Source organism: Aethalodelphis obliquidens, unplaced genomic scaffold (assembly GCF_003676395.1).
Source record: "Aethalodelphis obliquidens isolate GAN/ISIS:26980383/991018 unplaced genomic scaffold, ASM367639v1 scaffold1, whole genome shotgun sequence".
In the NCBI taxonomy this organism is placed as follows: domain Eukaryota; kingdom Metazoa; phylum Chordata; class Mammalia; order Artiodactyla; family Delphinidae; genus Aethalodelphis; species Aethalodelphis obliquidens.
Window position 1 is genome coordinate 55,566,919 of NW_020837945.1, and position 17,449 is coordinate 55,584,367.

Here is a 17,449-nt window from a genome sequence, read left to right on the forward strand (position 1 = left end):
CTGTGCCTCAGATTCCTTATCCCTAAAGTGGGAATGCTGTAGTGCCTATCTGGTCGAATTGTTGTGAGAATTAAATGAATGAACATATATAATGCACTTCAAGTAGTATCTGTCACACAACAAGTGCTAAATAAGTATTTGCTATTTTTGTTCCCCCAAAGAGGGTCCAAAACATATCTTTTCAAATTCATACACACATACACACTTGCATTTACTGACTTACTTGCCTATCTACCTTGGCTGGTCAAGGCTGAATAAGAGCATGCAATAATTTACCCAATATTGAATTTAGCTGAGAGATTAGTTTTGAACTATGTGTAAAGTAGATTCTAACAAGGCAAATTATTTCCTTATTATAGGGAAAATGAGTATGACCTTGAAGACACACCAATTTATGGTAACTTAGATAATGTGGTCCCAGGTAAGTTTTATTTTTCCAGAAATTAAATTTATTTATAAATCAATTACCTCACTTAATTCCACAAAGAATTTGACGTAGCTTATTTTTTGTCACAGTCACGTTTAAATGTTCCAATGGTAACCATAAATTCAGTATTTTTAGCATATCATTTAGCGTATATTTCCAAAGCTGCATTTCATAAATCATATTGCAACATTCAGTGTAAATCAACATCCTGTTTTTCTATATTCTCTTTATTTTACTCTAGTAGTAATGAGAATACCGGAAGACTCTATTACCATGAATTTTGACACACACAGAATTCTATGAAATAAAGTTATTTCTAGAACAGTAAATGACCCAGGAAAACAGTGCTTTACGCTCTGTGTATAAAAGCAAATCTACAGTGAATAATTTGGAACAAAGAACACATTCTCTGGTTTCTCTTGTTTTAACTGGTTCTTTTAAAGTAGAGAACCTAGGTTTACACTGATGACAAGCAGGGAAAGAGAAGCGCCAAACCATCACTGAGTGGGTTATACATTTTTTTGTTCTTTTGTAACAAGTACTCTTCAGTTCCCAGCATCCCTTATTACTTGAAATATCCCAACCACCCCAAAAATAAAATGCCCCTAAATGCCTCAGAACAAACAGCTGTGATCTAATTCCAGAGCTCTGATGAGAGAAGCTGTTGAGAGTAACGCTAGCATTTAACGCTATCCTTGCCCTGTAAGAAGTTCACTTAATTCATGATAGGAGACTTGGGGGTTAATTCCTGTTGATCTCTGAGTCTCAAACACAGAGATTTCCAGTAATGGGCTAAATTTATCTGAATCTCTATATATCAAAACAGTATGGAATCTCCTAACGTTACACACATGAGAATTTTATAGGAGTCAAGAATTTATTTAATTTTTGTCTTTCCCCCCATTGTAAAGTGTCCTCTAAGCTCTGCACTCTGAGGAATCAGAAACTATTTTTCAGGAATAGACTATAAAAAATAATTTTCCTTCCCATTTCCCCTTGCAGAATTTTGGTGCCCACCTGTAATACCTGAGGACTTAAGTTCTTATGTATTCTGGTGGCTCAAAGCCCACCTATCTGCAGTCTCCATGTCTAATGAGCACAGGTGTCACCCCTACAGGTTCTGATTTAGTAGTTCCATGATAAAGCTCAGGAACCTGCTATTTAACAAGCCTTCCAGGTGATTCTAATGCATGATTTCCATGACCCATGCTTTGAGAAACATCACCCTATGGGCCAGTTCTCTGCATTGCTTTTCAGAAAGGGTTGAATGATTTTGAAGTACCTTGTATTATAGTAAACATATATTTTTATCTATGGGGTCAAACTGGTGCAATCCACATCTCTGCCAGGTTACTTACCGTCCTACAAGTCATTAACTCTCCTTCTTCTCCCTTTTAAATAGGAGTATCTGGGGAAAGAAAGGTACGGATGATTCAGTAAGCATCCCCACAGCATGAAATAAGTGCAGGTCTGCTGGCTGGTGGACATGGTACAAAAACCCCCAAGTACTTAGTACCAGCATTATACACCCCAGACCCTCAAAACATCCTGGCTGAACTGTCCTGTCACTGATTTATGGGACGACAAACATAATCTAAACCCTCTTTTTCAAAAATGGTATGTAAGGTTAAGAAGGCCTCTTAGTAAAATGTCTTATTTATGGAAAAAATTACCAAATCGTAATCATCAATATACGTGCTCTGTGCTTTATGCCGTCTGCACCATTTGCCATCACGTTTAAAGAGAACACAGACAATCCTTTAACTTGTGGGATCTCAATAACATCTAAATGGCAGTTTAAGTTGAGATTGTCATGTCCTACAATGGTATAAAAAGATTAATATGATCTAGTCCTTATCCCAAGTGACCTTCTTTTGTCTAATTGTTAATGCTGCAGGGCAACAGACTTCTCCACAGTCTGATCTGCAGAGCAGTTTGTGCTTCCTTACCTCTTTGTTTCTTCACAAAAAAGCCTAGTCAAATGATCCCTGAAGGTTTCACATTTATAGCTAAATGTTGTTTGGGTCATGTATTTTTATTCATGCCAGCATTTTTTATTTTTCCATTGTAAATCTCTCTTCCACTCCCAAGAACCAGTGGATGAAAACTACTATGAACAAATGAAAGCCCGGCCAGAGAGATCCGTGAACAAACTGCAAGAAGACGCCCCACCTTCACAGGTAAGTCTTGTTTTCCGTATCAAGGGCCAAGTTCATCCTAGGTCATAGCACAGCTGCATGTTTCAAGAGCATAAAAGCAGCACATTCTGATAAACATCAGAAGCAGCCTGTTAGAAATTTTGCATTCTGAATCGGTGTCAAATCTGGAGCCTGAGCTCTAATGAAAAGCTCAAAGGCAAATAAATAGTACTCAGAGCTACACTTAAAGAGTCAAAATTACATACAACTACAAAGGCAGTAGATTTCAAGGGAAAAGTGGATTCTCCTCCTAAAGTATTAGTTAAGCTTTTCCTTTCAGAGCGAAAAAAAATTACATGTATCATAGAAATAAATATAAAAGGTGACACAGGCAGAATTCTCAGAAGACCTAGATGTCGGGAATTTATGGCAGATGGGGAGAAAGAGACCTTTGGTGAAAAGATAAATTAACCAACTATAAAAGACCATACTTCTGTTTTATTTTTTAAAAAATGAGTGTAAATTTAATACAAGTCCTATGGCTATGGTCTTATGACAGGAGATTTACACGTGGCTTGCGTGGAGATAGGCAGGACTAAAGCCTAAGTAGAAACAGAAAAACCCAGGAAGAAATGGGTAGTTTATCTTTTTACTACCACAATCAGTTCAGCATCCTCAGACATAGCACTGCCATTCACGATGCTTAGCATATGTGAGGCTGAAATGTTATAAATTTCAGTTTTGATGGTTCTTTCTTCTCCCCGATCTCGTCCCTTTTATTATGTGCTCTTGTGCTATTCCCTAGAAACAGTCATAGGGCCAGCATTTCCTGTGCAGTTTTTACATGTCAGGCTTGTATTATGTGCTTTACAGGCATATCTTTTTAGATTCCTGTAAGGGAGACAGCACGGTTATTCCCATTTGACAGAGGCTTGCAAAAGATGAAAAACTTAACCTAGAGACTCAGAAACTAAGTGGGGGGACAGAATCCAACCTTAGTCCTGCCTAATAGAAAACACTCTCCTCCCAAAGATGGGTCAGAACGTGGAAACTTCCCATTAAGATAGAATTTCTCTTTTTCTTTGTATGAATCTCCTAAAAAATCAAATTCTTGAAATTTTTATTAAGAAACCAAGATGTGGTGAGGTTTAAGCAAAATGTAAGGTCGTCCTCTCATGGGCAAATCTGTCATGTGATGTTCAATTAATTGTAAATGTATTTTTTAGATAAAATATATGAAAAACTGCATGTTATAATATGATCTGCAAAATTCATGGTAATATTCATGATAATAAAGAGAAAACCTGTCAAGAAGGTTAAAATGTAACTACACCACCTGAAATGCAGAGATTCACAGGACCTTAGTCATGAAAGAACTGAGAATTCTGAGTAGAAGTTGCTGTTTAAAACATGTAAATTAAACAGGCCAGCTTTATTTGTGCTGCGTCTGGTTTTTACTCAACTGGAAATTGTGCAAAGCCTTAAAATATCTTTCAAAGTCTGCTACTTTATAAATTATATATTTAAAGACACTTCTAAGGAGATTAGTCTTCATTCTATTTCATCCTTCTGACAAATTTAATTTCAAAAATTATTTCTTTTCTTTCTTTTTTTTTTTTTTTTGCGGTATGCGGGCCTCTCACTGTTGTGGCCTCTCCCGTTGTGGAGCACAGGCTCCAGACACGCAGGCTCAGAGGCCACGGCTCACGGGCCCAGCCGCTCTGCGGCATGTGGGATCTTCCCACCGGGGCACGAACCTTTGTCCCCTGCATCGGCAGGCGGACTCCCAACCACTGCGCCACCAGGGAAGCCCAATTTCAAAAATTAGAAGTAATCTCTTTGGTTTTTCAAATTAATTTTTATTGGAGTATAGTTGATTTACAATGTTGTGTTAGTTTCAGGTGTTCAGCAAAGTAAATCAGTTATACATATACATATATCCACTCTTTTTCAGATTCTATTCCCAGATAGGTCATTACAGAGTATTGCGTAGAGTTCCCTGTGCTATACAGTAGGTTCTTATTAGTTATCTATTTTACATATAGTAGTGTGTATATGTCAATCCCAATCTCCCAGTTTATCCCACCCAGAAGTCATCTCTTCATATTTGATCAATTCCATTTTATTAGAATGACCATTATCATCAAAAACACTACCCAGGGCTTCCCTGGTGGCGCAGTGGTTGAGAGTCCGCCTGCCGATGCAGGCGACACAGGTTTGTGTCCCGGTCCGGGAAGATCCCACATGCCGCGGAGTGGCTGGGCCCGTGAGCCATGGCCACTGAGCCTGCGCGTCCAGAGCCTGTGCTCCACAACGGGAGAGGCCACAACAGTGAGAGGCCCGCATCCCGCAAAAAAAAAAAAAACAAAAACAAACGAAAAAAACACTGCCCAGTTAGCTACTATGATACATAGTTACTTTGGTCAATTACAAAAGCATAACGAATCTATAATATAATGCAATAAAGCCTGATGGATAGTGTTTGTTGGAAAAGGAAATAAGCTTCTTGTCCTTTGAAAATGATGTGTACAGTTCAGAAGTTGTAATTTCAGTACCTAAGTCTACTATTAACTAGGAAGAGATGATCAGGAAATCTAACGATAAAATGAGTTCATGAGAGTTCCCATGTCTTAAAAAAATGTGAAGGATGCAAGTGTGAACTTGTTTCTCTTCTCTTATCCTCCTGTTAAAACCTCTCACCTGTCCCTCCTTTCCCTCCTATGTCAGAAGCAACCTCTCCTCTTTCCAAAGCCAACACTCCTACTTGTACTCTTGAGTATTTCTCCTATTTCCTTCAAGATCTTGCACATTCAATTATTTAATTTGTCTCCATTTCTTTCTTTAAATGAATTACTATTGACCTACCAATATACACAAATCCCTGCAATATTTAAAAACAAATAAAACAACAAAGGTCTACTTCAACCTGTTTTTCTCTCTAATTCCTAAACTGGTTTTTACTTTCTTCCATGGTTTCCATTTCTCTTCATAGATACAAATTCTTTTTTCCCTGTCTATATTTTCCAGCATCTATTCAAGTAAAACAACACTCTGGAAGTCACAAATGACTATTACACGTACACATTGTGGTCCTTTCTCAGGACTCTTGTCCTTTGAACTCTGCAGGACTTGATAAAGCAGACCAGTTGTTGACCAGACATACATTACTTGCTTTCAGTTACAAGAGCAAAAACCCAATTCAAACCACTTTAGCATAAAAGGGAAATCACTGGCTCATGTAACTGGGAGATGAAAGGGTGTCTTTTGTTTTTGAAATGATTGAATATGAGAGCTCTCTCCATTTCTTCACCCTGCTTCTCTGTTACTGACTTCATTCTCTTCTATTACCAACAGACTCTTCCACTGAGGCTGGGAAAGCCACTGGAGACTCAGATTTTCTTCCTCCCAAATCCAGAAAAAGATACCTTTTCTATTTCTGCATCTGTACCTCAATCCCAAAGATGCCATGTAATTGGCTCTACTGAAGTCACATGTCCACCCTTGGGCCAACTTCTGTTGGCAGGAGGATGGGTAGTGTAATTGGTTCCAGCCTGGGTTGCATGCTTAATCCTGTGCTAAGCTTGGAGTACAGTATTGTGATTGATAGGCTCTCCAGGACCAGATAGGAGAGGGAAATTTCCTAAAGGAAAATGGAGAATTTATCAAAGAAAGAGAATAGAACAAAGTGCTGGACAGTCAAAAAAGATATCCACCCCTTTGTATTACCGAGTGCCTTTTGGTTATTTTTCTAACTTCACTGACCTCTTCTCTATCTATCTAGTCAAAGGCAAAGCAGGTCTGAAAAGCATGAGGTGTATTCAGGAAGCAGTGAAATGTCCAGTTTGCTTGAAATAGAGAGTTTACGTAGGCGAGTACTGGGAATCAAAATAGAAAGTGTGGAAGTATAAGCATAGAAAACCTTGAATGCCATGCTATAAAATTCAGATTCTAGGCTCAAATTTTTGAGACAGAATGGTAAAATATTGAAGTTATGCCTTAGGAAGATAACTTGAAGACAGTATATGGGCTAACTGGCAGAGTGTAGAGACTCAAGCAAAGATGCAAGTCACCTATCTTCTATACAATTTTCCAGAAATGATTATTTTACAAATAAAAAGTCAGACAAACATACAAGAGAGGTTGTAAATAGAGCCATCCCCCTGCCTGGTAGAGAAGATTTAAGACATTTAACTTTTAGCATGAAAACAAGTGCCTACAGGGAGAAGCTTATCCATGCATAGGGGTTTTGTTAATCCAAATGTTGATTCTTTACCCTAGACTCCACAAATTGATATACCTTTGGTTTACTCTGAATGGTAAATCCTTAATACAGAATATTTTGGTTTATTCAATAGCTGTCCTAAAGTTTTAGCCTACAACTCTGATAATTTAGCCTACAGCTCTGATAACCTTGAAAAACCAGGTTTGAATCGCGCAGGGCTGCTTAAACGCTGATTGTTTTCACCAGATGCATACTACAGTGCTACACGGTGAGGGGTTAGTTGAATTTGTGGATGCGGAACTACGGAAATGGAGGGGCTGACTGTAAAATTATATGTGAATTTTTACCTGCTCAAGGGGTTGGCATCCCTAACCCCCATGTTGTTCAAGGGTCAACTGTATATTATCTCTATTTGCTAATAATGTTGTAAGACAGGTACTCTCATTTTATAGCAAGAGGCTCAAAATAGTTAAAACAAACAAACAAACAAATAATAACTGCCCAAGGTCCCATGACCAGTATATTACAGAGCTGGAATTCAATCCTAAACTTTCAAACACCAAATTCAAGGTCTTGTCTTCAGGCCTATTGCTTTCCCCAAGCTTCTCTAGTCTCCTGCCCTTCTTATTCTAGTACTGACGCAGCTCTAGGCCAGAGAGGACTACCAGGCTTTCCTGGATGCAAATGAGTATCTCCAAGACCAACCTAAAGGAGCTCAAACAGGATCTGGGGACAGGTAGGCAAGAAGGAAGTAAAAAAAAGGAAAAAAAGGAAAAAATGGGAAAATGGGAAATGCAAATCTTGCCAAATGCCAGTCATATAAATGGACAGTTAACCTTATACTTTTTTTTTTATAATGTAGCAAACACATATAGTTCTTTATTTTTTACCCGATTTTAATATTTATTTATTGCTGTGTTGGGTCTTTGTTGCTGTACGTGGGCTTTCTCCAGTTATGGCGAGTGTGGGCTACTCTTTGTTGCAGTGCACGGGCTTCTCATTGCGGTGGCTTCTCTTATTGCGGAGCACAGGCTCTAGGCATGCGGGCTTCAGTAGTTGTGGCACATGGGCTCAGTAGCTGTGGCATGCGGACTCTAGAGCACAGGCTCAGTAGTTGTGGCACACGGGCTTAGTTACTCTGCGGCATGTGGGATCTTTCTGGACCAGGGATCGAACCCGTGTCCCCTGCATTGGCAGGAGGATTCTTAACCACTGTGTCACCAGGGAAGTCCCTAACATTATATGTCTGAGTCTCAAAAAATGTAGAAAAATTTGGGAGTTTTGCGGGTACCATCAAATGACCAAGTATTAAACATATGTAAAGCAGATTTTTGATTGGTTAAATTCCTTCCTGTCATGCTTTGTTCCCAGTTTAACAAATCAGTATTGTTACTTGATAGGCGAAACATAGGGCAGGCACTCCCTGAGGTGAAGGCAGGGGGAGAGGCAGGTAAAAATCCATCTAAAAGGTTCATGTATATTTTGAGTATAAAAAGAAATAAAACTATACACACAAAAAGTTCACTTAAGCATTTTCCACCCCAAAGTCTTATCATCCTAATTGACAAATTTGGCAAATAAGGTAGCTGAAGCCCAGAAAACAAGCTGTGTGTTTTTTACAGGCCTTAGAAATACCCAGAGGTTATCAAAGTTAAAGAATGGCTAACAATGAAGAATTAATATACCTTTCTTTCTAGGAAACTGAAGTAAAGATGTTCTATGCCTCACTAGATCACAGCTGTGAGGGGAAGCGCAGAAAGCACAAGAAACAGAAAACTTATTTGTCAGACAAGGATGAAGATGGGCAGGTACATGCAATGGATATCAACCTTTCTAAGGCCACTTTGGTGGACAGTTTCCCACCAGAAAGCCAGGCAATAGAGGAAAACATTCATGATGATCCCATCAGGCTGTTTGGATTGATCCGTGCACAGAAAGAAACTGTAAACTAGCTGGACTATGGATCTAGCTCAGTGACCCAGCTCTTCCTGGAAGTGCTTGTTAAAGAAATGAAGACCCCATATGACACAACATGATTTGTCAGGGTGATGAGCTGATTGTCTGTTGGTGCGATGGTGGCTTACCTTTTATACAGAGCTTATGTTATACACAGCAAATGGAATACCATACAAATTAGTTATTTAAATTAGTTATTTGAATTCACTTAAAAAATACTGATGTCAAATGTAAACAAAATCAAGTTTGCAAATTGATCCTGATAACAAAATCATAACTTCAAAACAATTATTAATACTCAGCGAAATAAACCAAAAAAAAAAGGTTTTAAGCATAAATATGTTCTGGATCATGTTGAAAGAGAAACAAAAGTCAATGTTTTTTTTTTAAACAGTTCTCGTTTCTCATCAATGTGAAACATCCCATAATTGGAAGAAATTTCTGACTGAAAGGCATGGGAGACATTAAAACATTTCTAAGAGAAGAGGGATAATCTTCTTAAGAAATACTTTTCACAAATGGAAATATCTTTATTATTTCTAAAAATTATTATAAAATTAATGCATATTCCTTGTAACAATAAACAGTATCAAAAAGAATTTAGATATTCTACTAGCCAGAGATAATTACTGTGATCAACTTTCTATATATTCTAGATGTTTTTCTGGGCATGACCATATATATACCCACATATATGACCATTAGTTGTTTTTTTAACCAAAAAAGAAAAAAGGGGAATGATTATTTTATACATATTATTTAAACTTTTTTCACTTAACAATAATATATTATAGATTTATTTCCACTGTCATTTTAAACTGTAACTAACTACAGTTATAATTTTAATGCCTGCATAGCATTTCATTGATTATACCAAAACTCATTTAAATAATTCTGAAGTACATTTAGCTCATTTCCAATCTCTGGTTTTTTGCTTTTACAAATAACATTGTAATGAGAATGCATCTCAGCACATAGTTGGTACTTGTCTGACTTCTCCTTGAGGCTAAATGTCTAGGGAAAGAATTGCTGCTTTAAAAGGTGTGCATTCTGTAAGTCTCTACAGAATATGTTTCTGAAAGACCAAGAGTTCGGTCAAAGTGTGTGTCCTATTTAAACTCATAAGTGCTCTTAAATTGCCCTCCAAAAAAAAATAAAAAAAAAAAAACTTTCTATCTCTCTCCATTTGGAGTAGGCGTTTAATTCGGTCTCAAATCATCACTGACCAAGAAAATTGTACATGACGGCTATCAGTCCTGCCCTCTGACCAGAGCTTAGTCACGCTTTCTTCAATTGTTTGTGGAACTCCTGAGGCAGTTTATGTACTAAGTTATACAATGATGAGGGAAACTGAGACTCTGCACCTGTTGAACTACAGGCTAGGAGAAAAGATGAGTAACAGGTTAACAAAGAAAAGTGTAGCTACTAGTAAGAAAAATACTATTAAGAAAACAGAAGAAAGAGATAATGGAGAGAGGGCATCTCTGAAGAAGAAATTTTAATTCTGAGAACTGAACAATGAGAAGAAGCCACCCAAGTAAAGAGAGGAAGGAAGAGCACATTTTGTGGAAGAATTCTATCTATATTTGGAAGTGCCTACTTCTGTCAATAATTATTTTCCATTATGAATCTGTAGAAAATTAAATGCTGATGATGAAGTAAAATATTTTAAGTTGTCCACAATGCCATAGGAAAGACAAAAATACTAATATTTAAGCACAGAAGGAATCAGGTTTCTGATTCCAGAGAAGAGCCAAGAAAAACCCACAACAAATAAAGTTAATAATTACATACTGACTTTAAGTTTTTATGTTTAATTTAAAATAAAATCTTTGCTATCATATATGTTTATGTTGCATTTCTATATATACCATGGTTCAGTAAAAATAAAGTTAGATTGTATTTTTGGCAGTTGTTTTTTCCTGTAATTATTCCACATCATTCACTTACATTATTTACTTGGCACCTGGAAATATTTGAATTTTTTGCCTCTGGTTTATATCATTTGAATTCCAAAATATTTTAAAGTTTTTTGTACCAGATATATCTGATGCCCATTAGTCAGGAAGGTTTTTAGCTACAGATTTAAATTCTTTAATAGATATAAGGCTTTTCAAGTTACCTATTTCTTGTTGAGTGAACTTTGTAAATTTGTGTCTTTTGAGGAATTTGTCCCTCTCATCTAAGTTGTTAAATTTATTGGCATAAAGTTGTTCAAAATATTCTCATATTATTCTTTTAATATCTGTAGAATTGGTAGTGATTTCACTTCTCTTTGATACTGATAATTTTCTTCTTTTTTCCCCATCTAGAGATTTATCAATTTTATCGATTTCCTGAAGAACAAGTTATTGTTCACATAATTTTTCTATTGTTTTTACATTTTCTGTTTCATTGATTTACCCTCTGATCTATATTATATGCTTTCTTCTGCCTATTTTGTGTTTCATTTGTTCTTTTTTTAGCATTTTAAGGTGGAAACTGAGGTCATTAATATAAAACTTTTCTTGTCTAAAATAGGGATTTAGTCTCATAAATTTCCCTTTTTAAAAATATTGTTTTGCTTTAGCTGCATCCCACAAATTTTGATATGTGCTTTCATATTCATTCATTTCAAGCACTTTCAATTTCCCTTTTGATTTCTTCTTTGACCCATGGGTTATTTATGAATGTATAGTTTCCAAATATTTGAGGATTTTCCAGATCTCTTTCTGTTGTTGACTTCTAATTTAATTCTATTGTGGTCACAGAACATATGACTTGAATCTTTTTATATTTATTGAGCCTTTCTTTATTGTCAGAATATAGTCTATCTTGATGGATGATGGTGTACACTTGAAAAAAAAAGATGTATATTCTATTGTTGTTGGTAGAGTGTTCCACAAATGTCAATTAGGCCAATTTGGTTGATAGAGCTTTTCAAGTCTTCTATATCCTCACTGATTTTGCCTACTTGTTCTATCAATTATTGAGAGGGGACTGTTGAAATCTCTGACTATAACTGTACATTTGCCTATCTCTCCATACTATTCTGTCAGTTGTTGCTTCATGTTTTTTGAAGCTCTATTATTAGGGGCACACATGTTCAAATGCACTATTTTTTTGATGAATTTAATCTTTATCACTATGAAATGACCCTCTTTATCCTTGGTAGTATTGTTTTCTCTGAAATCTACTTTGTCTAATATTAATATTGTTATTCTAGCTTTTGATTAATGTTAGCATGAAATATCTTTTTATATCCTTTTTCAACCTAGTTACATTTTTATATTTAAAATGCATTTTTTGTAGGCAACATATAGTTTGTTTTACTTTTTTAAAAAATCCAGTCTGAAAATCTCTCATTTAATTGGGGTGTTTAACCTATTTTCATTTAATGCAATTATTGATATGGTTGGGTTAAAAGCAACACTCTTGATATCTGTTTTTTATTTGTCCCATCTGTTCTGTATTTTTTCCTCTTTTTATGACTTCTTCTAGATTACATAAGTATTTTTTTATGATTCCATTTTATCTTCATTGTTGGATAATTAGTTACAAATCTATGTTGTGTTATTTTAGTAATGTCTTAAGAGTTATTAATAAACATCTCTAATTCATTACAGTCTACATTCAAATGATAGAATACCTCTTTAAATCTTAAAACAGTGAACTTTTACTTCCCTCCTCTGACCTTTGTGCTCCGGGTTTTATACATTTTATGCATTGTTATTAGTTTTTACTTTAAAAGGCCAATTATCTTTTTTTTTTTTTTTTTTTACGCGGTACGCGGGCCTCTCACTGTTGTGGCCTCTCCCGTTGCGAAGCACAGGCTCTGGACGCGCAGGCTCAGCGGCCATGGCTCACGGGCCCAGCTTCTCCGTGGCATGTGGGATCTTCCCGGACCCGGGCACGAACCCGTGTCCCCTGCATCGGCAGGCGGACTCTCAACCACTGCACCACCAGGGAAGCCCCAATTATCTTTTTAAAAGGCTTAAATAATAAAAAAAAAAAAGTCTTCATGTTTAGCCCTGTAGTTAACATTTCTAAAACCCCTCAATGCTTTGTATAGATCCAGACTTCCATCTAGTATCAGTATTCTTCAGCTTAAAGAACTTCCTTTAACATTTATTTTTCAAGCCTGCTGGTGATGAATTCCTTCAGCATTTATGTATCTGAGAAAGTCTTTATCTGCCTTCATTTTTGAAAGATATTTTCATTGGGTAAAAAATTTCAAGGTTGAGTTGACTATGTTTCTTTCAGCGATTTAAAGATACTGTTCTATGGATTTCTTAGTTGCATTGTTTCTGAAGAAAAATCTGGTGTCATACTTGTCTTTGTCCCTCTGTGTTCTTATTCTTCTCTGATTGATTGTTTTAAGATTTTTTTTATCACTGGTTTTAAACAATATGCAATATTTTTTTAAATTTATTTTTTATCCCATTCCCCATTTCCAGGTTCTTCAACTACTTGCAAATTATCCCACATTTTACTTATGTTTATTTCAGTCTTTTTTTTTTTTCTGTGTTTTATTTTGGATAATTTCTCTTGCTGTGTCTTCAAGGTCACTAATTCTAAAATGTCTGTCTGTCAATAATCCCTGAGAGATATTTTTAATCTCAGACAATTTAGTTTTTATCTCTATAAATTCAGTTTGGGTATTTTCTTCTTGCATCTTTCATGTCTCTATCAAACATGTTTAATCTTCTAACTTCTTGTACATACTGAACACAGTTATAACAACTGTTTTAATGTTTTTATCTAATTCTATCATCTGTCATTCAGAGTTTCAACTGATTGATTTTTCTCATTCTGGGTTGTATTTTCCTACTTTCAAAAATTCTTGGTAATTTTTCATTAGGCAGAAAATACTGTGAATTTTACTTTGTTTGCTGATAGATATTTTTGTAATCCTATGATATTCTTGAGTTTTGTTCTGGGAATGGTCAAGTTACTTGGACACAAATTGATTCTTTAGAGTCTTGCTTTTTAAACTTTGTTAAGCAGGACCAGAGTAGGGTCTTGCCTCAGTAATGGGCTGAATTTAACTTAGGTAAAAAGCTATTCTGACCCTCTGAATTATGAGGTTTTTCACCCCAGCTGTTGAAAACAAGTACTATTCCCAGCCTTTTGTGAGCCATAGGCACTGTTTTCTCTACTCTATTTTCTAGGTCTTTCCCCAAGCTTTGCTAGTTTTCTTACATGCATGCACTGGTCAGTATTCAGCTGAATCCTCAGTGCGGACTCTTTACACATCTCCAGAGTTCTTTCTATATGCAGCTTTTTCCTATTCAGTACTCTGCCTTCTTGGTTTCTCTTGACCTGCAGCTTCATCTCCTCAGTTCAGATCAGTGGTCAATACTTACACTCCCTCTACCTGCTCTAGGGCCTGAAAACTTTCTCCAGGCAATAAGATAGGGCAATAGTAGGGTTCACCTCATTTATTTCCCATCTTTCAGGGATCATTTTTCTTCATTGCCTGATGTTCAAAGTCTTGAGTATCATTGTCTCATATACGTTGTCTGGATTTTAGTTGTTTAAAGTGGGAGGGAATATATTCAAGTGAGAGGATAAATCCAAGATGTTATTCTACTTGATGAGAAGCAGAACCCCAAGCACCTCATTTCACTTTAGTGTAATTTTACAATATATTTTTAGTGTAATTTTGTGTAATTCTATAACCTAATCAGGACTCTTTGAAATGTTAATTAATAAGCTATGAATTACTGATCATCATGCAATCATTAAAAATATATATATACTTCACCTATGACAGCTCTCAGAGATTATGTCCCAGGAGGAGTATCATTATAAACTTTCACATTTCAACTGAAAAAGAAAATGTACAGAAGAAAATACTGAGAACATTTTTGACTAGAAAAACAGATGAATTCCAAAGTCTTAAGATTTTCACTGAAAATATCTTAAGGTCCCAAAAAGTTCAACTTAAATCTCAAGAATAGGAACAATAACTCATTTTCCTTTGGTATTAAAGGACTTATTTCTAGAAGAGTAAAGGCAGGATGATTAGTTTTGAAATATGCTTAAATCTCTCTGAGGTTTTGCCTTCACTTGATAAACAGAATTGATAATTTATATTAAGACACTAAACAAAATTTAGAGAAGATAACAAGAAAGAATACAAATTTGACAGATGCTCTAGTAATGATGCTTGCTGTTCCTTTAACCTCTTCTGAAGAAGCTGCCTTACCTACTCATAGCTTCTACCACCTACGACATCATGGCAACACAGTACATCCTCTAAACCAATCTATAGATTGGACAGTTATCAGTGGGGGCTGAGCCAAAAGGATGCTATTAAACAGAACTGGGGCCTTGGGAAACAAGGCACAATTGCAAGGGGACAGAAACTAAGAGTAAACACAAGGAGATAGTTGGTAGAGAATGGAATTCAAGATTCTATAAGTGGTCAGATTAATTAGAAAATCAGTATAACAACTATTATTTATTAAGAACTTACTAAGTGCAAGACACTGGTCTAAGTGCTTACCTGCATACATAATTTAACTATGTAACACCCTAAAAGATGGATGCTATTATAATCATAATCTTACAGATGAGAAAACCAAAACTGATAAAGATTAACTTGCCCAATACTGCACAAATAAGTTATAGATTCAGGATTTGAACAAGAAGTCCAGGTCCAGAGCTGGATCTGTTAAGAAGCTGATACCTTCAGTTGGTTAAAAGCACCTTGGGCCCTAGTTCTGGATTGTCCTTACACCCTACCTATTTAATCATAATGATCTCTCTCTATTTCTAGTATTTAAAATCAAAAGAAGCTAACTAAAACAAATTGAAAAAAAAGTATTTCTTAAAAATGTTGAAAAATAATGAACTTTATGGTAGTTTTCACAATACTAAGAACCTCTCTAGTTTAGGACGAATCTAAATATAAGTCCACTTAACTGACAGTCTGTAGCTTTCAATAAACACCAAGACTTCTACCACAAAATGTTCATATTAAAGTGTTTTTTACAAGCTAGTATTTTATTAATGCCACTTGCCTTTAAATACCTAGGCACTTCTTTATCAGTCTTGTATCCCAATTTTAGGGGAAAGAAATAGATGTCATTGCTTCGGTGACTTTGGATGCTAAGTCAAGTTCACTCCCATAAAAGACGAAATCCAAAACAAACTTGCAAAAAAAATCCCAATGTTAAAGCTAAAACCTTGTTTTGTGCTCAGTTTTGTCTAATTTTGAACACAGAGTTGAACGTTATCTCATTTAGAATCAGAGAAAATTTTATTTTAATCAAAATGGAAAGAATGGAATAAGAGTTTCAATGAGTACTGTCTTCGGCTGCCTTTGATATAATAAAGAACTCTCTTAACAAATCAGTACCCATCACCAACCTTGAGAGTTAGTAGATATTTGGTTTTATTTTCATTTAACTTGATTGAGACAGTAGTTTGTAGATTAATTTTAAAAACTGGTCCAATGTTGAGTAATAAAAAGGTACCATTAGCATTTTAACTTAAAATGTATAAGTATTTTTTATTAAACTTTTGATGTAGGGCAAGACCATTTCTTAAGAAAGCCTATGATAAGAGTTCCATGCCATCTTGTATAATTCTCACTGCCCATAAAACACTGTCTATAGTCCCAGTTTTAGTTTCTTTAAAGTGAACTTAGAACTTAAAAACATTTGTGATGAAATGTAAGTGCAGAATCCCTCTAGACCTTTTCTTCCAAGATTTTTATGGGAACTTTACCCACATCTAATTTGGCAGCAATTTTTAAGCAAGTAACATTTTTTTTTCTTGGCAAAATAGTAACTTAATTATCGTACAGAAAGTTCTATCCACACCCACATTTCATCAGGACACATAATAATTATCTTATGTAATTACGATAACAAGTATAGCTAGCAAGTTTAGAGATAAACACCGCTGACTCTCGGGAAGTATACAACCCTGGTGGTGGAAGAAATTCAGCAGGCGATAAGAGTCTTATCTACTGGCCTTTACCACACAAGCAATAGTAGTAGCTGAAATTCTACCAATAGAAAGATTAATTTTTGAATTAAGCATTATTGTGTTTTTGTAGTCTTTCTTCAAAGAACAGAGAGAGAAAACTATTGAGCCAGCAGGAGCAAGCTGTCAGTAGTTCTCCAATTTTTATTCTCCCATTTATTCTTTCTCAGTATAGAAACTTGATTTTTTAACTGGTGACCAAGCAGGCCTTAATATTTCCCCAGCTTGAAAAATTTTAGACAGATCTCTTCCTGACTATAAGTCCCCAACCTCCCTTCTCCTGGAGTATTCAATTTAAAATACTTGTAATTACAAATTACTTCTTTGTCCCCTTTGAAATGTATATAAATTTCCTTAGGAGCCTCTTGGCAGTTTGCGGACCCAGGGGATGTCTTTCTCAAGGTCCTGGGAACCACTTCTTTGAAATGTAAACATCAAGGATGATGGTGCCCTTATTTCTCAGTCGCCTTGGAAGGGTAGACACCTAACTCTAGTGGGTACCTTGCTCCAAGTTGTAAAACTACCTTCTGTCATGGAGATAGGAGAAAATTTACATTTCCTTTGGGTAAGGCCAATTAGCAAACAGGTGGCCTAAGTGTACCCGCACCCCAGCTCCTAAAATTTTTCCAGTCCTTTGTTTCAGTGGAGTTGAGTTCAGTCTCCCCCTTCTATTGCAACAGTCTTGAATACAGTCTTCCTTGCCTGCTTAACTTTGTCCTGTGCAATTGA

The 17,449-nt window shown here is 35.9% G+C and overlaps 1 protein-coding gene across 1 annotated transcript in view; it reads left to right on the forward strand.

Moving 5' to 3' along the window:
- TRAT1 (T cell receptor associated transmembrane adaptor 1) overlaps nt 1–10,584 on the forward strand; it is a 51,186-nt gene extending 40,602 nt beyond the window's left edge. Inside the window, exons 4-6 of the mRNA XM_027104250.1 lie at nt 360–421; nt 2,519–2,607; nt 8,485–10,584. Of these exons, the coding sequence (XP_026960051.1) occupies nt 360–421; nt 2,519–2,607; nt 8,485–8,739 (406 nt within the window). The 3' untranslated portion in view covers nt 8,740–10,584. The remainder of the gene's footprint in view (nt 1–359; nt 422–2,518; nt 2,608–8,484) is intronic.
- Nucleotides 10,585–17,449: the final 6,865 nt, after the last annotated feature.